Raw genomic sequence first — 22,940 nt, 5'->3', positions numbered from 1 at the left:
ATAGCTTTTTCCAATGTTATCCGACCGGAAACACTAAAATGCTGTTTGTGCGCAATTGGACAGCTTTCTTTGGAGCTCCTGTTTGCTTCGGATTTTTTATTTTTCCATGGATTTTTTTTGTTTCCTGGATTTTTTGAATTTGTGGTACTTGGATTCGGACTGAAATTGGTTCTTCGGATTCCTGTGATCACTTCTGGCACACTAGAATTGTGGTTTCCGGTTGGATTTCATCTTTTGTCTTGGGATTTTTTCAACTTTTGTATGGTGTTCTTCAGGACTTGGTTCCTGGATATGGATTCTGGGTTATTTGGCACACTGGATGTCTGGTTTCTGGTTAGATTTCTTTGTTTAACTTGGGATTTGTTCTACTTCTTTTATGGTTTTGTTCGTCACATTCCTGGATGTGGATTTGGGGTTCTTCTTTACACTGGACTACAGTTTTCCGTTTGGATTTCTTGGCTTATCTTGCAATTATTTCAACATTTTTTATGGTTTTCTTCATGACCTGGTGCCCGGATGTGGATTTCTTTTTTCCAGTATTGCGGTTTGTCCCTTGTATTTAAATCAATTTGCTTTTCATTGGTACTTGGATATATCTGCTTTCTGGACACCTCTCGGTAAGTCTTTTTTTATTTATTTAGAATTGCAAATGAAATGCCACGCTGTGTAAATATGCCATTTCCTCTATTTTGCCACTGCTCACTACGGTTTCGTTCTATACATATATTGTTGCTTCTTTTTCGTTATTTGGACATTATACATTGGACCCAAAGCATTTCGTTATTGGTATTTTCATTTCGATATTCTTTTTCGTTATAAACACATCGAACCGATATGGGCATTCCAGCTCCGAAAGGTAAGATTGTAGTGGACTTTTTTGGAAAAAGCAAGTGTTGGATAGAAGACGGTGGCATTTCTGATATGATGGATTGAGCACCTGCGGCTCAGGATTGAAAATAACAGAGAGGTAGGGGAGAGGAGTAGGGATGTGGTTATTCTTCAGCTTGTACTAGGAGACGTTGTGAAGAGTATTGAAAGGGATACGATTAGGCGATAGCTCGTATATGATGGCCCAGATGCTGGGCATCAGGGGACTGTATATACCGTACAGAGCCAAACTAATATTGCCTGTAATCATAATACCCTTACTGCAGGAAACCTATGGTCCAGGATATAAGGAGAGAGGCTAAGGTATGCGGTAGGGTACTCACATGGTATAGAATGCCCACTGTTATTGGGGTGTGGTGTTCCTATGCCAGCAGCTAGACTTCTTGTCAGAGGGAGTGTGAAAGTGAGTCAGGCACAAGATGGAAGGACAAAGCTCACCTCTATAATTGATACTTTGGGTGTAGTGAACAGCAGAGTATTTATTTATTTTCTATTTTGAATAAGGAGCTACATGCCCGAAGACCGAGCGCAGAATGGGTCAACTTGTCTATGGTTGAAGAAGTCCAGGAGGACACATGGTAGGGTGCCCATGTGGTAAGGAGTGCCATGTCTTGTCTGGACAGGTCAGACCTGTACACATGTGGCCATTGCTTGACTTACAGACGCATTTCCAAAGCATGCTTTTTCAGCCAGGCAAATCCAAGGAGGCGGCTCAAAGAAAATGTTGGAGGACTGCGCTTTACAGGATATACTCATTGAGCAAGGGGATTGTCCGGAGAGACAGACATAAACAGGATGTTTGCTTGGGAAGTCCTCCTTATTTGGGACACAAAGTTGGAATTTTGTAACACAAAAAGCTGTTTTATTTTTGCCATCTGTCGTGCAGATGCCAAAGCATCTCAGCATCAATAAGAACTGTGATAGGAAAGAGAGCATTGCTGATAATAGAGTAATTTAGATCTTTGCATGTCTGGCTCCCCAACATAAACCATCTGCTGAACATAACAGCTGAACCATTTCTATTTTGTATTATTACAGCAAATGCAATCAGGCAATAAGGAGAACATGAACTCGAGAAGTTTCAGTGAAGAGTACCTTTTGCCAATTCTGCAGAGGGACACATCTTCTAAAGATCTTCTACACCACCCAACCTCAACAAACAACAGCAATGTTGGATCCTCAAAACCCACTGGAACGGACAGAATATCAGAAGAGGATGAGACTTCACAGATTTATATCCATATACAGACACTCAGAGCTGGGGATGTTTTTGTAAGTATATTTTTCAAATTCAAGACTATAAACATGGGATGATGAAAGTAAACAAGACAGCATGTGTGATGTTTTTGCTCGTATTGAATAGTTGTGTATGGGTTTCCATGAGACGCCATAAGCAACTACTAACCTTCCCGAATGCTGAGTCATCCTGCTGTGATATCACGGCCGAGGACTTTGTGTTTCAAAATCAACTAGCATGTCTTCACAGCAATGGCATATGACATGTCCTGGACCAGGAATGTGTTTCATTTTTGGTTTGCTCTGGTATGAGGTGGGAAGAAACCTTGTTGCTTAATGCAGGTTTTTTTGCCTCTACTCTCCACCCCATGAAATTCTGGTCCATGGGGACAGCACAAAGGATAGGATGGAGCACACAGGGAACACACACTACATATAATTATTGACTGGAAGCTTTCGTCTGTGGTGTGCATTAACCCTCTCACCCACCCCCATAGTTATGAATGATGTTGAGAACTTGATTGAATATATTCACGCATTTGATAGCTAGCTGTCTATAATTCCAATTAGTATGTGTACCTGACATAAATCAGGCATACAACAATATTGACCATGTGTACACAGCTAATGCTGCTGAGTCCTTTGCTTGTGTAAGGACTTTTTCTGAATTGCATTCATTGATAGAAACTGTTATTTCAGCTAGAAGAGCAGGCCTGAAATCTCGACCTATTTTGAAACTGTTCTGATGGTCCTATTTAAGTTGAAGAATGGGAACGGAAGGACCAGGTCTTTCTTCCATTTCCTATGGATGTCCCTGTCTGTTAGGTACCACAGGCATTAAACTGGTCTATGACATGTGTGTGGGAAGTGTAAGGTCGAAGGGCCATATTTTGATCAAGTCTCTGAACATTGTTGGCCGTGTTCATAATTAAAGGATAACTGTTGAAATCTTGTATACATTTTAGCAGTATTTACATTATATGTTGTTTACGCATGTTTACTCAATGAACATCCATTTCGAAAGTGTGTTTGCGTTTACTGTTAGTGATTGAGGATTCTTATTGGATGAGACCCACAAAGGTTGACTATTATCGTTCAACAGTCGGCTTTAGGGCAGCCAACACATAGCATTTCCCTTTCTAGATGTCTCCCTCTAACTGTGCGGCCCTTTGACTTTAAAATGAGCAGACCAGCGTGCCTGCTACACTTGACTAGGTATTCCAGAGGTGCTTGCTTCTCAGAAACTCCCTTGAGACATGGAAGACTAAGCATGTGGATGAATAGATTGATGGGATTAACTGGATTGAATACCCACTGCTGGGATTTGTGAGCAGTTAAAATTGGCACGGGTCCAACTCTCGGGTAAGTAAACAAAGCACCAATGCTTAGGGCAAAGGAGCCATGTATTATTTACTTACAGTGCACCCATGGCAGCTTTTGATGTGAGAAAGCATGAAACTAAAGGACACTAAACCTGTTGTACAAGGTAACTAAATGTAGATGCCCACGTTCCTCAGCAACAGCGATCTGTGCTGAGGGTCCTGTAGCTGAGCCAGCTGAGAACATGTTCCTAGATGCCTGAGCTGGGGCAAACAATGGAACCAGGGAGCAGTGCTGTCTACAGGAATCAAATTTAGGGGGGCACAGAAGGATCCGAAGCGAAGGTAGGGGGACAACCTATAAATGGGTGATGTCAGTGCTTTTCCCAAATTGATGTGGGCAAAGTAGCTCAAAGTGACCCCAGGGGAGGTAAACAAGGCATATTTCTACAGGACAATGATTGGGGAAAGCTGGCTAAAAAATAAGCATTTACAAGCAATTATATAGTCAGTATAAAAGACACTAGTTTTAATATTGTGGCAGGATATCATGCAGTACACAGCATTGGGTTCGGAAGTGCCGGAATATAATAGACTTAGATACAAAATCAGTTACAAATTATTACCAGCAAAATGGCAGGTTACTTCAAGGTGTACCTTGGTATTGCTCAAATGGTCTGGGGTGCTATCAATTCAGGGTGACCCGTGTTGCTCCATTACAGGTGCCTCCCGTAACCCTACCCTAGGGATGCAGCTGTTGGGGAGGAAGCAGCTGCCCATGCTCTTAGCCCCCCATCCCTCTTGCAATTAAAATCTTTAAGGTGATCTTTTTTTTTTAATATGATTTCTAGATCACAAGCACATAATGCTGAACTGATTGACTACTTGGAGATCATCAACCCTGCAATACCCTCCAAGAACTGACACCCACTTGCATCTCCAACTAGTTCACCTTTGCCAACCAATCCATATGCGTCTTGGTTTTCATTCTCCCGGATCTCTGCTTATGTCAGCTCTGTTCTTCATCCAAACCCTCCTTTTTCACTACTTCCTTGTGATTCTGCCTGAGCTGTTTACCCTCCGAACCCATGGATCAGTCTATTTCATCTCATGGAACACTGGCACCTCTTCTTACACCCCTTCCAGTGGGGGTTCTTCATGGGTCTGTTCTTGTCACACTTATCATTACACTCTCTCTTGGGAAACAAATCACTTTTTTGTCTTCTACTACCTATTTGTGGGTGAAACACACACACACACACACACACAAATATTCTTCTTCCACCTTTTACCCCTAAATTGTGCTCCTCTCTATCTACATATTGTTTGCCATCCACGAGTGATTGGCACTTCGTTGCCTGATGTTCAATTCTTCAGCTACGTTTCAGCTCCCACTAGCCCGCTCCTTCGCTCTTCCACCTTGTTGTTCGCTCCTGACCTCTTCACAACAACCACAAGGCCATTCACCTTGTAATCCTCTTTGGCAAGGAACTAAAGCTTCAACTATTCATTAACTCTACTGCCTCAGCCACTTGCATAAACCCGCTGAGTATAAGTAAGACCTCACCTAAAACTATAGCAACATCTTCAGTAGCATTTATAAAAATGTGGATCCCCACTCTCGTCCTCCATCATCCTAACAACGGGTCTAGTCTCCTCCTGCACCTTCCTCTCTGCTCTTCAGTCCCACTCAACAAAAGAGTTCCCCACTCGTGCAGGGTGACCATTCAGACAACACAAGTATCGCTTAAAATATCTCATATATAATTGTATGTTCCAAGGGGGTTAGCTCAGGGGCAACATGCTCGACTTGGAAGCAATATGACACGAAGCAACACAGGTTCGATTCCCGGGTCCGCACTTAGAAAACTCTGGGTATTAAGCCCATTATAAATACCCAACTAAGACATATTCCTGTAACAGCGCCTTGATGCCCCAGGGCTGTGCGAGCGCTTTAAAAATGCAAATAAATAAAAAAAAATTATAAGTCCATTCATGGCTTCACCCTAACCCTTTCCACCTGATTAACTTTGTTTGCTTCTACTCTACACCTCACACCCTAGAATGCCTGGGTCTGCTCAATGCTGCAGTTCGTAGGCCTCCCCGCCTCCCCCACACTCCTTCCCTCTCCAGCACCTTTCTTGTGCCTTACGTCCAATACTCTCTGCGCCCTGATATTAAGAATGTAGCCATAATACAAACCTTCAAGTGAAATGACATAAGGCAGCTCCAATCGTGTTGAAGGCACCAGAAACACCACAACTGCTTCCTCCATGGTAGACACACGAAAACATGGAAAACTTTATATACTTTTTCAATTACACATAACTGTAAAGACTAAGCAAAATGTGTTGTTAGTTTGTGATGGCTGGAGTACAGGCTCCCACTGCTATCTTCCTAATCTACTCCCTGGTACACAGGGGTAGAAGTGTACCGATAAAAGTAGCGGAACTGGGGTCTTGGCAAGGGAGAGGGTAGGCGGAAGCATAGCCCAACATGTAACAAGGTGTTGCGGACGGGACATTGCAATAGTCTAAGTGACTAGTAACTAAGGTTCCTATTACAACTTTACCCTTGCACAGGGACACGAATGGACGATACTATATATAGAATGGTGAATATGGTTGTAAAAAGTAGAGGAATGGTTGACAGAAAAAATAAAAAGTAGTGGAACACCACTCCCGACCGTTCCCGCTCACTTCGATCACTGCTTGTACACATCCTACCCGCTAACCACTATCAACTACTGTAAATCACTGTACAAAGAGATTACTTCCCTCACAGTTTTTTCGCTTTCAGAATTTCTGATGAAATCGCTCGCCTTTTTTTCGGTAAGTTCAAATACAAATAGCTATGCCACCAATTCTGCCACCACTGAAACTCAATTGTCTCTGTATCATCAGGTGTTCAGTAATAGAGAAACGCTTTATCGTTTCTCTTCTCAGTAGTTTATGCTTAAAACATGTCTCAAACTCTGCTTTTATTATGCACTGTACCCGCCCCCCTGTGAATGCCAAACAAGGCTGTTGGGATCAGGAATATGTTTGGAATTAAATATGCAAACAAAATCACCTTGGCACCACTTTTGATCAAGGCAAGGCCACTGAATAAGCCCCAGCCGCTGGTAGCTGCTAACTTGTCTTGTTTTAAACACATATCTTGGCCTCAACTAAAACTATTTAACACTATTTTTTTATATCATAAAGAATGTCTGCAAATGCTTATTCCTATTCCGAATACGTGCTGGAGTCCGACAGCAATGAAATCCAACTAATCCTTTAGCAGAGCTGAAATGAAAAATCTCAAGTAAATTTGCCAGATATAGAATGAGAAACTGCACCATAACTCAAATAAATTCTTAGATGCCTTACCTGTTTCGACATGCAGCCACAGTTAAAGTGCTAATTATAAGCGAGGGGTGGATTTTAGTATTTTTAAAGAAAGTTGAGAGGTTGTAAAAATATAGAGAGCTAATTAGCTGGATATAATTACACATTCTTCGGAGCTAAGGTGACTGCACACTGGCAGCATTTTCAATATGGTATGCTAGAAATCTGTGAACGCGGGCCTTCTGGTCTTTTCTCTAATGTAAGGATTTGGATTCATTGTGGGTTTCCAGCATTATGAAATGTGTATCACTACAATAAATGAATGACCCAAGTGAGAAATATATTAAGGTTTTGTTGCAGAGGACTCCATTGAATAATTATGTTCCTTACCAGGTCAGTGCTTCCTATTTTAATGTCCATGCGTTGTATGGTTTAGGGTTTGGGCCATATAGGTTTGCATAGGGACATTCATTCAACGTCACACTCACTAAAGTCCTCAGGAGAGGACTGGGACATCCCCTACATCCCGACTGTGTGCATTTCTTGTGTGGCTGTCAGTTAAACTGCCTGAAGTTAGACCCTGTTGTATTTTACTGTGTGTTCCTAACAGGGCTTCCCTATGTTTTGTCATCCATTGTGTGGATATTTTACCACTTTCTCCTTTTTGACCAAGACTTTGGGACTGATTCCGGAAGAAGTTATCAGAACTAGCTCGGCTTTACTCTTGACCTTCTCCTGAGGATAGAACATACAATTCATAAAATCGTTACGGGTACTATTTTTGACTTACCTACTCCTGATTTACATCTGGACAGAGAAGAGTAAGGAAGGAGTAACTTCTTTATCAATCAATTAACCTTCTCCCTGGTTAGATCTCAGTTTGCCTGCTAAATTCTAGGTTCATTGACCGCTTTGTGTGCTCAATAGTTACCAGTACAGGGAGGAAAACCATATAGACCAAATTCACATATACTTTGCAAATCCTTCTTCACTAACTCCACCTGGCCACCTTATTGTCACATCAGACATATTTGGTAACCGTTAAAATATTACTTAAACATTCAATTTATGTTTCAAAACACTGGAATAGGAGCTATCCATAGATCCTATAGAGATCCATTCCTTCCTATCCCCATCGCCAGATTGGTGTGCATAGTCCCACAAAGAAAAGGGAGAAAAGTAGGTGCACACCACTTTTGGGAGTGATTATGGGTGATGTACTTAGAAGTAACACCAACTAGGTGTTAACTTTCTTTACTTCTCGGGAGGTGCAGGGGAGGAAAGAAGGTTCTGGCACAAAAACCCTATCGTATACAAGAACAAGGAAATAGGACCCAAGGTTGGAGTCCTCCCGTCCCCTGCACACTCTATGGATACGCAGCAAGGCGTAATAACTTAGGAATTTTAGTGCTTTATGAATAAGTTTTGTATGAAAACACATTCAATATTAGTGTACTTAGTGAAGACCAAGGAGAGTTAAGTGTGGTCATATAAAAGGAGAGACGGCTCTCACATTTATTCATAAACACATATTTTGAAGCGAAAACAGATAAAAACAGAAATACATTGTCTGCATTATCATGATTGACAGAGGTTCCACTATGATTGGCATGACGCGTTTCGAGGACTTTGTGGATCTGTTGGTGAGCATCATGAACATATTGGTAAAGAAAAATCAGATGAAGAGGTGATGTTAGACATGGCTCCAATAGGCTTGTCAATTAATTATTGTGAAGTCACATATGTAGTGTCCCTTTCTAGTCTAAAGGGAGGGAGAAGAGAGAGCCATAATCTACCCCTATTTTACTGTGTTAACTACGGTAGGTTTCCAAAAGGCAGGAAGCTAGTTTGTAATTGCTAGCTGTCGAAAGTCACAAAAAAACATAAATAAGAATGGAAAGAAATGTTGGTTTATTCAGACATACATATAGAGTATAGAATTCATAGTAAAGAAAAAACAGTTTAAAATGAGAGATCACATGCAAGCCTAGTTTGGCTTGTAACAAAAGCGCACGAAAAATGGAAATAGTAATAAGTACAAAACTGTTGTTACATCACAGTTTGGTAGGTGAGGGTTAGTAACATATATTGTGGATTTCAAATACTACAGTCAGATTGGTAGTATGTCATAGTGGTCGACACATTGTTATAGGTGTTTCTGGTTCGGGCGGTATTCAACCTTCACTGAGTAGATAATGTTCACAGATGAAGGGTCCGAACTTTCATCAGGACGTTGTTGGGAACGCCTATTGGGAGGGAGGGAGAAGAGAGTATGTCAAGAGGAAAATGTGACCACACAGAGGAATCCGTATGAAAAGAGTGTTGCACTATAGGAAACCTACCTATGTTCTGTCAACGGTTGAACTGAATTCAGGGAGACAAATAAATTGATCTGGTGTCCGTGGTGGTAATCTACAATAGGGAAAAGGGTGGCAATGAATGCACCTGGATGGTATGAAGGATCATACATATAGGATCGAATAACGACAGTATTGCATACTTAATTGATGGTATGCGGTCCAATTTAGAATTGTTTTGTCACACAGGTGCAATTTCCCTGTACTTGGAGGCTTTTTCAGGTTAGAAACATAGCCTATGCCGCGGTGTAGGAAGGAAAAGGATTCTGTTTAGTGGCTAAATTGGTGTTTTTACCTGGTGCTTAAAAACGATTTAGAGAAAAGTTCCCTTATTGCTTAAAAAGGATGGTTGAGCTAAGTACTGAACGCAGGCAAAGTGTCTATGATAATTATTATGGCAGTGAAATACTGAGTGCCTGAGCGGGCTCTAAGGTGTGATATAGTGTTAAAATTGATTTTCGTGGCAATATAGAACCGTCATGACCGTTTTCGAGTATAGAACGCGATTTAATGGTGCAAAACCCGAAAATATCCAGTAAAGCGTGAGGTAAGTTCACGTCTGTACTGTCTATTGTTGGTTGTACGTTTTTGTGGTTGTGGTTTGGGCTAGGGCCTGCCATCCGATTAGGTATGTGCTCGTGGTGCGGCAGTGGTTTGGGCTAAAGTGTGCCAAACAGAAGGGTAATTTTTGGTTTAAGCGAAATAATCGCAGGGCGGCTCTGTATTAGCGATAGACAGTCTAGTATTTAACTCTAACAAAGTGATTGCTAGGTCATGGCGAACTCGATTTCTTACCTGAAAAAGGAGCGTGAGTCGGATGAATGAACGTCTGCCTTGCGAGTCCGGAAACCAATTGATTTATTTTGGGAGAGGCGCGTAGCGTAAATACAAATTGTGGCCGGTTGGCGCATGCGTAATGGCGACACTCCTAGGGACGCTACGTTTGAAAAGGGGGGCGCGCATGCGTCGTGAGATGGTTGGAACGCATGTGCAATGGGGCTGGGATAAGGACACTAATGGGTGTTAGTGTAGCGAGCAAATGACAGCCGTGGTGTAAAAACATGGTTAACTTCATGCATTAATGTTAGTGTGACTGAATAACATGGACATTCTTATTTTGGAGCAAAAAGCATAGATGGTTATTTCGACAGATTATTCTGGTTAAACATACATTCGAGAGAGTGGTATATGTAAAATAATTAAGCTTTTGTCCCATCATGCAGAAGGAAGGCAAGAAACATCTTTGTTCAAGATACATGATTAAAGCATTGCAATAGGAAATATTGTTTAAAAAGACAAAAAACATGACTCATAATTTGTAACGAGGGTGTCAAGTCTGGTGAGGATACGGGTGGCAGGAGGCACGTGGCCTGTAGTTGAAATACGTCAAAAGGCATGTAGTAAGACAGATACAACATGTAGGGCTAAAAATAGAGATTTATTTGAAGAATAGATTCCATTCAATGGCTATATTAAGGCCCTGTTTGACAGAATCTAGGCGTAAAATCCATTTCTGCTCTAGCTTTCGAAGTGAGAGGTCTCTATCGCCACCTCTGAATGGGTTTCTGGCTATTTCTAGAACAAACCAGAAAATGTCATTGTGGGTGTGGTGTTTCTCTTGGAAGTGTGCCACCATTGGTTTGTCTGGAACAGCATTTTTGATGCATGAGCAATATTCACATATGCGTTGTCTAACTTCTCTCTTACATTTGCCGATGTATACCAAATTGCAGGGGCATTGAATTGCGTATACTGTCCATTTGCTTTTACAGTTGGTGAAGGACTCAAAATTCCAGTTCTTTCCGTTTAGATCAATGGATTTCATGTTTTTTGTCAAAGAACAAACTGAGCATGAGCCGCATTTAAAATGTCCTTGGAAGGCAGGCAGATTCCACAGGGTGAGTTGTTCTTTTAGCTTGGTGGATTCCGTATAGGTGTTCACCAAACAATCTTTGAGATTTCTGCTCCGTTTGAATGCGAAACTGGGTTTGGTAGGTTTAAATGAATCAGTTTGAAGAATGTTCCAATGTTTGAGTATGGTCTTCTTTAGTTGATTACTGAGTGGTGAAAAGGTAGTGACACAGGTGATTCTGTCCTTGCAAGGCTTTCGTGGGGTAAGTTCAAGGCATGATTCTCTGCTTTGGTTTTTTGCTCGTTTTCTGGCTCGACGGATCGTGTGGTTGGGGTAGCCTCTTTCTTTAAGTCTTGAGGTAATCTGTCGAAATAACCATCTATGCTTTTTGCTCCAAAATAAGAATGTCCATGTTATTCAGTCACACTAACATTAATGCATGAAGTTAACCATGTTTTTACACCACGGCTGTCATTTGCTCGCTACACTAACACCCATTAGTGTCCTTATCCCAGCCCCATTGCACATGCGTGCAAACCATCTCACGACGCATGCGCGCCCCCTTTTTAAAATGTAGCGTCCCTATGAGTGTCGCCATTACGCATGCGCCAACTGGCCACAATTTGTATTTACGCTACGCGCCTCTCGCAAAATAAATCAATTGGTTTCCGGACTCGCAAGGCAGACGTTCATTCATCCGCCTCACGCGCCTTTTTCAGGTAAGAAATCGAGTTTGCCATGACCCGGCAATCACTTTGTTAGAGTTAAATACTAGACTGTCTATCGCTAATACAGAGCCGCACCGTGGTTATTTCGCTTAAACCAAAAATTACCCTTCTGTTTGGCACACTTTAGCCCAAACCACTGCCGCACCGCGAGCACATACCTAATCGGATGGCAGGCCCTAGCTCAAACCACAACCACAAAAACGTACAACCAACAATAGACATTACAGACGTGAACTTACCTCACGCTTTACTGGATATTTTCGGGTTTTGCACCATTAAATCGCGTTCTATACTCGAAAACGGTCATGACGGTTCTATATTGCCACGAAAATCAATTTTAACACTATACCACACCTTAGAGCCCGCTCAGGCACTCAGTATTTCACTGCCATAATAATTATCATAGACACTTTGCCTGCGGTCAGTACTTAGCTCAACCATCCTTTTTAAGCAATAAGGGCACTTTTTTCTAAATCGTTTTTAAGCACCAGGTAAAAACACCAATTTAGCCACTAAACAGAATCCTTTTCCTTCCTACACAGCGGCATAGGCTATGTTTCTAACCTGAAAAAGCCTCCAAGTACAGGGAAATTGCACCCGTGTGACAAAACAATTCTAAATTGGACCACATACCATCAATTAAGGTATGCAATACTATCGTTATTCAATCCTATATGTATGATCCTTCATACCATCCAGGTGCATTCATTGCCACCCTTTTCCCTATTGTAGATTACCACCACGGACACCAGATCAATTTATTTATCTCCCTCAATTCAGTTCAACCGTTGACAGAACATAGGTAGGTTTCCTATAGTGCAACACTCTTTTCATACGGATTCCTCTGTGTGGTCACATTTTCCTCTTGACATACTCTCCTCTCCCTCCCTCCCAATAGGCGTTCCCAACAACGTCCTGATGAAAGTTCGGACCCTTCATCTGTGAACATTATCTACTCAGTGAAGGTTGAATACCCCCCGAACCAGAAACACCTATAACAATGTGTCGACCACTATGACATACTACCAATCTGACTGTAGTATTTGAAATCCACAATATATGTTACTAACCCTCAACTACCAAACTGTGATGTAACAACAGTTTTGTACTTATTACTATTTTCATTTTTCGTGCGCTTTTGTTACAAGCCAAACTAGGCTTGCATGTGATCTTTCATTTTAATCTGTTTTTTCTTTACTATTAATTCTATACTCTATATGTATGTCTGAATAAACCAACATTTCTTTCCATTCTTATTTATGTTTTTTTGTGACTTTCGACAGCTAGCAATTACAAACTAGCTTCCTGCCTTTTGGAAACCTACTGTAGTTAACACGGTAAAATAGGGGTAGCTTATGACTCTCTCTTCTCCCTGTAATGAACGCCTTTTTGAGTCAAGCCCCTCTTTAACAAAAAAGAAGGCACCTAGCCCCCTCTTTTCTCTAGTCTAAAGGAATACATGCATTTAATAAAAATGGAAACAATTGTACTGCCTAAACCATTGGGAATGGCAATGCTGATTGCCAAAAGCAACCCAGAACTGTGGGGAATTCATTTTCTTAAATCCCAAAAATGGTTGCATTACCAGTACTCACCACTATCAGAAAGCCGGCGTTTTAAAACCACCAGACTTTTGTGTAAAACTGAACAAATGAAACAAAACCAGACCAAGGAAAGACTTGCTAAGAGGTGGATACAATGTAAAACTATACTCTGAAATGACTTGAAGAAAGTAATTATTTAATGTGTATGTAAAAATCGTAATAGACTTAAACTGGGGGACAAAAAGTGACATTTAGCTGAAACCTGGCTTAATGAAACTGAATTCTGCCTGACATCTACCCCCACAGGAGTTAAAACCTGCTCAGCCACTCTTCCCCTTGTCAAAAGGAGTTGTCACCTCTCTGATTAGATTAGGGGTGGAGCAGCTACAGGGAGTTGAACAAAGGCCTGTCCTGGGCCCAGGCAGATGGTTTATTGGGGGTATCGTAAATGGCTTCCTTTTGAACAAAGCCCTTCCTTGACTCAGGCAGAAGTTATATTGGGGGCGTCGTAAAAGTGGCTTCCTCTTGGCAGAAACGGGGAGGGGCAGCCCCCTCTGAGGACAGGCTGAGCTTAAAGAAAGTGGATAGACTGGTTTCTCCACCATGTGACCTGGGAAGACACACCCCTGTTGGCCAGAATATGATTTTAAGAAAGATGTATAACTCATGGTGCGGACTTGTCAAAATTATCTAAATGATACCATAATTCTTGTGATTTTTCTGCCCACATTTTAAGAGGTTTTAGGACCTGGTGGTATGATCTGGGGGGTTGCTAGCGGAAAATAGGGTTTCACTCCGAATGTCTGCATGTTAAAAATCTGACACTTCATCAATTAATGTCCACACTCCTTGCGCACATGTGTGTAAATTTGGGTAAATGTCCGATATTGCAAAACCAGTTAAAAAGTGCAAAATGTTGCCATTTCTGAATGCAAGCCCCCAGGAAGAGCAGAGTTTGAACAGAGTATACCTCATGTGATATGTGATGGGTGCATGTAATTTTAAACAACTGTGTATCTGTGCAATATGTATTTGAATCAAATATAGATTTGTGGGCAAACTGACCAGGGGAGGATCCTCTGACCCATAAAACCTACAGCATCACTCTGACTCACATTTCCTTCCCCCAATCATGGGAGAGGGGAGAATTGGGCCAATGACAAGTAGAGAGGGGCAGGCTTAGCTAGGACCAGGCACACACCCATTTTCAAAACACATAAAAAGAGACTGCTGGGACAGGTAGAGACATTCAATTCCATTTGCTGCGGAGCATGCTGACCGACGACTTCACATCCAGAGATCCTACACTTAGACTTCCAAGCTAAACAGAGACTACAGAACTTTGAACCAAGAAGGCCCACTGCAAGCAAAAGTATTTGTCAGCAGGCCCAAAATCATTTGCAGACTATTGACAGCCGGGCTGAGCTGTTGATTCTGGCCTGAAAACCTGCGCCAGAAAGATCCAGAAGCAGTGCTGTACCCAGAGAAAGCAGAGCAGTATCCAGAACCAGAGGCCAGAGATCCAGAGTGACCCAGACCGCTGTGAGCAGAACCAGAGAGCTGACCCAGATCACTGTGAAGTGCCGAGACCAGAACCGGAGTCCAGTCCAAAACTTGACCAGATCTGTGGCGAGGTCTATTTCAAAAATATATTGTGAGTACCTAGCAGAACTGTGCAGAACCAATCTCTTAGTTAAAATAATCTAATCCAAACTATTTTAATCTAACCAGAACTGCCTCCTAGAAGTTGTCACTTGTCATTTTCTAAAGCTGCACCACTGTCACTTGTCAATTCTGAAGCTGCAAGCTGTCACCTGTCATTTTGAGTTTACTTTAAATCCGAAAAAGTACCTTTATTTAATCGTCCGTATCTCTGGAACCGTTTGGGCTACGAACTTGGTTTAACTTTCCTCTGAAAGCTTAGAATCTAAGCTCTCCAACAAGCCAAGAACCGACTTCCGCAATCACGATTCACGCATTCGCGAATTTTACCACGATTTGCAATTTGGTTAAAAATCCAGCCACGTGTAACCATCAGCAGTCATTTCTTTCCTTGCTAAAAATTTCGTTTGCCTCCTAAGAACCATCCCTGAATCATTGCTAGAGTAAGCCTGAACTAATATTAACTAGATACCACTCACCCTGAACCTCCTGAAGGGAATTAAAAGCATTTTCAGCATATTTCTCACTTCATTGTCACCATATTCAAAGCATTTTGCCTGTGTTTCAAAACTCCTATCTGTTGTATAAGCTGCTGGGGGGGAATTGAACTGAATTCTATTTGATTGCATTCCTAAGAACTGTGTGCTCTCCTCTTCATCTCCTTACATTGCATAAAGGGGGGGGTGAATTGTCCAAGAAAGTGATTACATTGGGCCTCATTACGACCCTGGCGGAGTGGGTTTACGCCAGCGGTATTCGCGGCGGACCCGTCCGCCCTACTACGAGTTCCCGTAGCGCCATGGAGCGTTTTCCGCCTGGTTTTTCCGGGCGGAGAAATCCATGGCGCTACGGGACCTTGTTGTTAATTACGCCACCGTATTTTACGGTGGCGTAATTAACGCCTTCCCCACTCCCATTACACCCTATGGGGCAGAAATGGGAATGGGGAAGGGTAAAATGGGGAATGGGGATTTACCGCCCCGCCAAGGTCGGAATGGGGCGGAAAATCCGCCAACCCCCATGGCGCTATCGGCAGCTTTCCGCCGTGCTCCATGGTGCATTTTGCACCACGATTTCCGCCAGGGTCGTAATGAGGGCCATTGTCTTTTGCTGAAATCCTATCAAGTTATTTTCTGTACTGCATTTTCATTCCACATTGCATCTATTTGAAACCATAAAAGTATTGTTGCTATCTTATCCATCCTATACCCACTCATCATTGATTATAAAGAAGTGTGCTAGTGCCAGACTATCCATTATTGATTACTGCTCAGATTAAGTGTGATATTCAATTATTAATTTATTATAAAGTGTGATATATATATATTGTTTACATTCTCAAATAAACCTTTTAAACTTGCAAAACAGAACTACTTCTTGGCTCAGTGGGGTCAGGGGGATTCTAAGAGAGGGGTGTTATATAGGGGTAGTCATCCAGAACTCATGAACTGGACATAAAGATATATCAATAAGGGTTTCCAGTCAGTATCCCAGACTAGACATTGACTTAGCTGTAGTGTTGAATTGAATCTTCTTACAAAGTGGGGGCTCGAGCCGGATGTCTGGGTTAGATCTATCACTTGTGCAGCCTAATACAGTGTGCTAACTGACGGGATACATACATCCGGTCGGATCACCACGCTGTTTTACGCTGTAAAGCACTCTTCAAAGGGACAGTCTAAGGAAAAGGTCTGTTTTGCAAAAATAAAATACTAATTTCTGTAAGTCAGGACAGAGATCAATCTCTAGAATGACGACCTTGGTAGACATGAAAATAGCGAGGGAGCACCTCTTACATAAGCTATTTGTGAGAGGTGAGTGGACTCACCAGGACCAAACGGTCTGGTTGCAGGCCATCGCGCAACAGGTCACTGAAACAGGGTCAGACATATGGAGAGATCAGGGTCCATTACATGTGGCCCTAAGTGAACTATATATGGCTCCTAAAGCCAAAGATGAACACAATAAGATTGCCAGGATAGCGGCATACCTGTACCTATATATGGGAGACATGCAGGATAAATGTACTGAAAGCCAAGATCTGGCGAATAAGCGACAGATGGCGTTAGAGAAGGTCCAATCTGACCTGGTCTCTTCTGAGCAGAGGCTGCAGGGCAGCCAGGAGTCAGAAAATGATAGTAGGCAGTATATCATTAAAATAAAAGAGGACATGGATATACTGCAACAGGAGAAGGCTGATCAGGATACCAGATTTCTGGCCTTGCAGAAGGAGTACCAAGAAGGGTTGGACTCCCTTCTGCAGAGCCAGAAAAAGCTGGAGCAACAACTGGACTTCAACAGGGCATGCACAGAACAGGTAGCCACCCTGCAAATTCGATTAGACAGAGAGAAAGAGGAAAGCGATAAATTGATTCTGAAAGACCTGGATACCCAGGCAGAGTTTGATCAGGAGCACCAGAAAGCTGGTGCCTTCCAAAGGCAAAGGGACGACCTGGCGGCACAGATGCAGGCTCTTAGTCAGGAAAGGGACACCTTAGGCCAGGAAGTCTGCCACTTAAAAAGGAAAATGGAAGAAAATCACCTGGCCCTCCAGGGACTGGGTGACCTCCAAAAAGAACACCAGAACTTGTTAGAGCACACCAGGGGGGTGGAGGATGCTCTGGCAAGAAAGGAGCAGGCCAATAGGGACACAGCTCAGGAGGTAACCCTCCTGCAGCAGAGACTGGCCCAGTACTCCAGAACCAATCAGGAGGCACAGAGAGAAAATGAGGCTCTCTGTCAGCACAATGATAGGCTCCAGCTACAGGTAGCGATGCAGGAAAAACTGATAGAGTCGAGTAAGGCCTTAACTGAGGAACTGAAAGCGCAGGCTCTTGCATTGCAACAGGGAGCAGGGGCGGATAGAGACCAGGTTCACTGGGAGAGGGAGACTCCTGAGCATAACCTCAGGAGCCCTAGTACCAGAGGCCTTCATATCTCTCAGTCCCTGGACTCTGCCACCCCCATGTCCCCTCGCGCACATGAGCCCAGGGCCACGGGGTTGGCAGATTACTATTCAACCAGAAGTATGGGGCTCATAGGCCAGTACCTCCCAGGTATGGAGGGGCAGGCATCCGGGTATGGGCACCCAAGCACGGTGCAATTTAGTGGGGAACCCCAGGAGAGTAGGCCCATTAAGGGCATCCTGAAAACCTCTGCCCAGTTAGGTCAGTGGGGGGGTACCCATCAAATCCTGGCAGCAAGGAGGAATCTGAAGACTCCTCTGAACGGCGCAGGACACAGGAGACCAGGTCCCCACATTCTGCCAGCTATTCCCAGGCTCGCAGAATCCGGGAAAACCTGGAAGAGCAGACAGGAACCTCTGGGAGCAGTGCCTCTGAGTCAGAGGATGAATGGACCAGGGTTACCCGAACCAAAAAGGCCAATAAGGCAAAAAGGGCCTTGCTTAAGGACCCATTGAAGCAAATAAAGGCAATAAGGAGTGTCATCACGCCTTATCATAAGAACGCCAAGTATTCCGTTTGGGAACACTTGGAGCTCTATGAGCAAATGATGGAGACTTTCCATTTGAAGGACAGCAGTAGCTGCATCCAGTACGTCAAATGGACATTCTCCCCAGAATACTCCAGTTTCTTTGCGGGGCTGGAGGACCAAAATCATTTAAGATGGTCCACCTATAAGGCGGCCATCTTGAAACATTTTTCTGTTCACAGAAATCCTCAAGAGGCTCGCAAGGCAGCCTACAATTTGCAATGTGGGGAGGATCAGGCCCCACAAGAGTTTGTGCAAGAATTAAAGCGGGCTTTTGCACAGACCACCAGAAGGGTGCGCACAGACAGCAAAGAGTTTGTCAATACATTTTTCCATGCTCTCCCTAAATATATAATGACCCAGCTCGTGAGAGATTTTCATGAGAAAAGATCTTTAGACTGGGTCATTGAACAGGCTACCCAGATCTATGAGGTGCAGAAGCCTATCGAAAATAAAAATAACGCGCCGAAAAATCCCAAAACCAACAGCACCCCTGCTGCTGCCAAGGTGGCAGAGGTAAAGGTTGCCCCCGTTTTAGATTTGGAGATGGGGGGGCCTCAAAACCTGCCTGCACCAAATAATTCACAGCCCAGAAGACCCTCGGGCCAGTCACCGACAGGGAGTCGAGGAGGTAGTCCCACAAATGGGGTCCCCCGCTCCCCTGACTATTTAAGTCCCCGCTACAAGGGAAACCGACCAATCCTGGGTTATGTGTGGACTCCTCCAGCCCAAGGGGGGGGATCCGGCCAAGCACCTAACCCAGTGAACTTCCCTCCCAACTTCCCACAGGAGGGCAGAAATTCTCCAAATCCTGGGCAGAACTTTTTCCCCAGGTATCCACCCAATTTCCAGCCCCAAAATCATCCATCCTTCTTTCCCCAATTCCCTGAGCCCAGACAACCTAATCCGGGAGAGGGGAGGCCAAGGGTGGAGGGGTACCAAAATCTTCCCAACCAGGGGTACTACCAGAGAAGGGATAGCTACCCTTCCCGGGATCAGCCCAGGGGAGAAAATAGAGACCTGTATCAGCCTGAGCGGGTTTCACAACTTGAGCGCCAGGTCCAAAATATGGCACGAGATCTGGGTCACATACTGAGGGCTCAACAGAACCTTCAGATGAGCATGCCATCGCAGAATGCCCCAAACTCGGGACCTGGTGCTCCAGAACAATGACGGGGGCAGCACCCCGATAACCCACTGGTTCCCAGGGAGGAGGCACAAGGGGAAGGGGGGTGTAAAGCCTTGGAGGAAGCTTCCTTCCCAACTTGTAAACAGCCCCTGGAAAACCAGGAACCGGAAACAAAATCTCCTGCCCCTGAAAGCCTGCCTTCCAAGGAGCAGAGGGGGGGGGGGTAGGAGAAACAAAGGACCCAAACAGACCCACTTTGTGGAGGAGGTACAGGTCTTCCAAGTTGAGGGAGAGGGATCCTCAGAAGATCCTGGGAAAAGGATCTTCTCCTTCAGGGATGGGGGAACTCCTCCCAAGGAAAAATGGGTCCCAAGGGATGCCAATTCAGACTGGGGAGATGTGGAGACTGAGCAACCGCCGCCCATCATCTCATCCCAGAACCGACAATACCAAAATCCCCTGTTTCAAACCCATCCTGGTGACTGCCTCCAAAAAGGGGGAGGCGGCCCGGAACAGGAACCAGGGGAACCCACCATGGCTCTGATCTCCAGTTGCCAACTTTTTCTTTCAGATTCCCAAGACTCTCCACAGAATTCTGCCCAAATCTCTTCTCTAGTAATGTCCAAAACCAGAAAGTTAGCCCACCAGTTGTCCAAAAATGTGCATTATCTGTGCCCCCTTGAGGAGAAGGAGGGAAGATACTATGCCCCGGTACAAGTACAGGGGCAGGGTACAATTTTGGCACTGGTGGACACTGGATCACAAGCTACCCTTCTGTCCAAAAGGGCCTTTGATGAACTAAATGCAGGAAGGGGGAGAATTACCGTATTCCTCTCACCTCTCTTCCTGGACAACTGCAGAACTTTGATGGGAAGGAAATTCCTGTCGAGGGGACTGCAGACTTGGACATTAAAATTGGGCGACACAAGGTGAAACACCCGGTCATAGTAGTCACTCCAGAGGGCACCCCTTGTTTACTAGGGAATGACCTCCTGAGAAGGTTGTCACCCCTAATAGATTGTGTAAACAAGGTCCTCTGGACCCAGACTAGCCGACCAATAAAATTAAAACAGAGTGTCAACCATGTTAGTTTAAACGGCACCTGCCACATGGTTGAACAAAAATCTGACCAAGTAGAATTTCACTTCCAGAACAACCAAACTCCAGACGTGACAGTAATAGCAGTAGGACAGCAGACTGCTGATGGGGGGTCCTCTCTATTTCTGAAAATCAACCTTCCTTCCAGTTTAAGGTGGTATTCCACACTGGAAGGAAACACTCTGAAATTCTTCACCAATCCACAATCAGAAACTCCCACTCCTATAGTCCAGAAAGATGTGAAATCAGCTCAGAGCCTGGCTGATATTCAGCAAATTGGAGAGCAGTTGTTCATCCCTGTTCAGTTAAATGATGGGAAGGACTCTGTTCTCGCTCGAGTGTGTGTGAACAACGGTAAGAGCTTCATCAGCGAAGCCATGTTCCGCCAACTCCCAAAAGATCCAGCCATTCCCACATTCAAACTGATAGACAAATGGGAAATGGACCTGGAAGCACCTAATTCCAAACATCTCCTGCCAAGCAGGTGTATGCTCAAAATCTCCATTGGCAACAAGAGCATAGTCCATAATTGTTGGGTTGTGCGACACGTCACCGTCGCCTTTTACTTAGGCAGTGACATTCTCAATCGCTTTGCCATTAGTTTGGACCTAATAAACTTCAAAGCTTGGTCCCGATTAGCGGATAATCCCATGGGCTTTGATGATCCAGAAAAAGCATTTAGGTCAGCTCAATTGCTACCTTATGCAGTTCAAATTCAGATTAAAGAGGAAGTCACCATCCCAGAAAGGACCCGAAATTCTCCCTGGAAGTGAAAGTTAAAAGAGGACAACATTTGAAAAACCCTGATGCTTACATACATCTAAACGCTTCTCTCCAACAGCAAGGGTTGGGGGTAAACCAAACTCCATTAGTCAATATAGAACATGATACCATTCTAATAGAGGTGGATAACAGCAACTTAAAGAGTATTACTCTAGCCGCAGGCACCATTATTGGAATGGCGGTTGATGACCGACATTTTTCCATTGATTTACGAAATGAACTGTTAGGACCAATCCCCAAGGACTGTTTTGACAGTGACAGTGATGACGACGCAACACCAGACAGGATCTTCACCCGGCATGGGGGGAACTTCCTGGTGTACACTTCTTGCCCTTATGGTAAGGAAGATGTGACTTGTGACTTTCGGAGGGATGAGGTGATTTTCCAGGTCCATGAGGGCTGCCTTTCCCACCTGAAGCCTCCAGTCCAAATCAGCACTCTGACCAGGGACTTCTCCACCCAGCTGTAGGAGGCCGCTGAGATAGCCAAACCAGAAGTCTTTCCAGGCTTCAGGCAGATGGTGGAAGAGAGAGTCAACCTAGCTGATGCCTGTGTGACTCTGGAACAGAAGCAAAAGTTGAAACAAGTTTTCTTGGATTTCCAAGATCTCTTTGCGGTAGACTCATATGACTGTGGTCGCACCGACATCCACACCACAACAATTCCCACGGACCCTGGAATGACTCCAGTGTTTGTGAAGCAATATCGTTTGCCTCTCGCATCCATGGAGTCCCTTACTGAAATAATTAAGAACCTTGAGTCCCGGGGAATAATTTGTCCAATACACAGCACCTTCAATAATCCGGTGCTGGGAATATTGAAGCCAAACGGCCAGTGGAGACTCTGCGCCGACCTCAGGGAGCTCAACAAACGGGTCCATACTTCCCGATGGCCTCTGCCCTACATTGACCAAGGGCTGGCCCAGATCCAGGGGTCACAGGTATTCACTGCAATAGACCTGACCAATGGATACTGGACTGTGCCTGTCAGTAGGGAGGACCAATACAAGCTGGCTTTTACCTTTGGGGGCCAGCAGTACACATGGACCCGGACTCCCTTCGGAAACCTCAACTCCGGCAATGAATTCAACATTTTCCTACACAAGGCCATGCCCGACCTGGGTGCAAGGGGTAACCTGGCTTATGTAGATGATGTCCTCATCAAAAGTTCATCTGTGGAGGAACACATAGCAGAGATCCGTTATGTTCTGACACAGTTGAGGGCCGCCGGAGCAAAACTTTCATTTCAGAAAGCACAGTGGTGTAGAACCCGTGTTAATTTCTTGGGGCATGAGATTACTCCTCAGGGTCTCTGTCCCCAGGAAAAGAAAGTGGAAGCACTTCAGAAACTGCAAGACCCCACAACTCTGCGGGAACTAAGGAGCCTCCTTGGATTGACTAATTACAGCAGAAAGTTCATTGAAGGCTACGCAGGGATCACTAGACCCCTGATTCATCTCTTGAAGGGGGGGGTCAAGTGGGAATGGGGTCCAGAACAATCCGAGGCGGTAAGACAACTCAAAA

The 22,940-nt window shown here is 44.1% G+C and overlaps 1 protein-coding gene across 1 annotated transcript in view; it reads left to right on the top strand.

Annotated features, from left to right (window-relative positions):
- The window catches only part of LOC138528089 (uncharacterized), an 840,778-nt gene that overhangs the window by 617,607 nt on the left and 200,231 nt on the right, over window positions 1–22,940 (top strand). Inside the window, exons 17-18 of the mRNA XM_069639536.1 lie at window positions 1,775–1,837; window positions 1,927–2,160. Of these exons, the coding sequence (XP_069495637.1) occupies window positions 1,775–1,837; window positions 1,927–2,160 (297 nt within the window). The remainder of the gene's footprint in view (window positions 1–1,774; window positions 1,838–1,926; window positions 2,161–22,940) is intronic.

The sequence above is a fragment of the Ambystoma mexicanum genome, chromosome 7q (genome assembly GCF_040938575.1).
Source record: "Ambystoma mexicanum isolate Mex_15411 chromosome 7q, UKY_AmexF1_1, whole genome shotgun sequence".
NCBI classification, from domain to species: domain Eukaryota; kingdom Metazoa; phylum Chordata; class Amphibia; order Caudata; family Ambystomatidae; genus Ambystoma; species Ambystoma mexicanum.
This window is presented reverse-complemented; position numbering and strand designations above follow the sequence as displayed.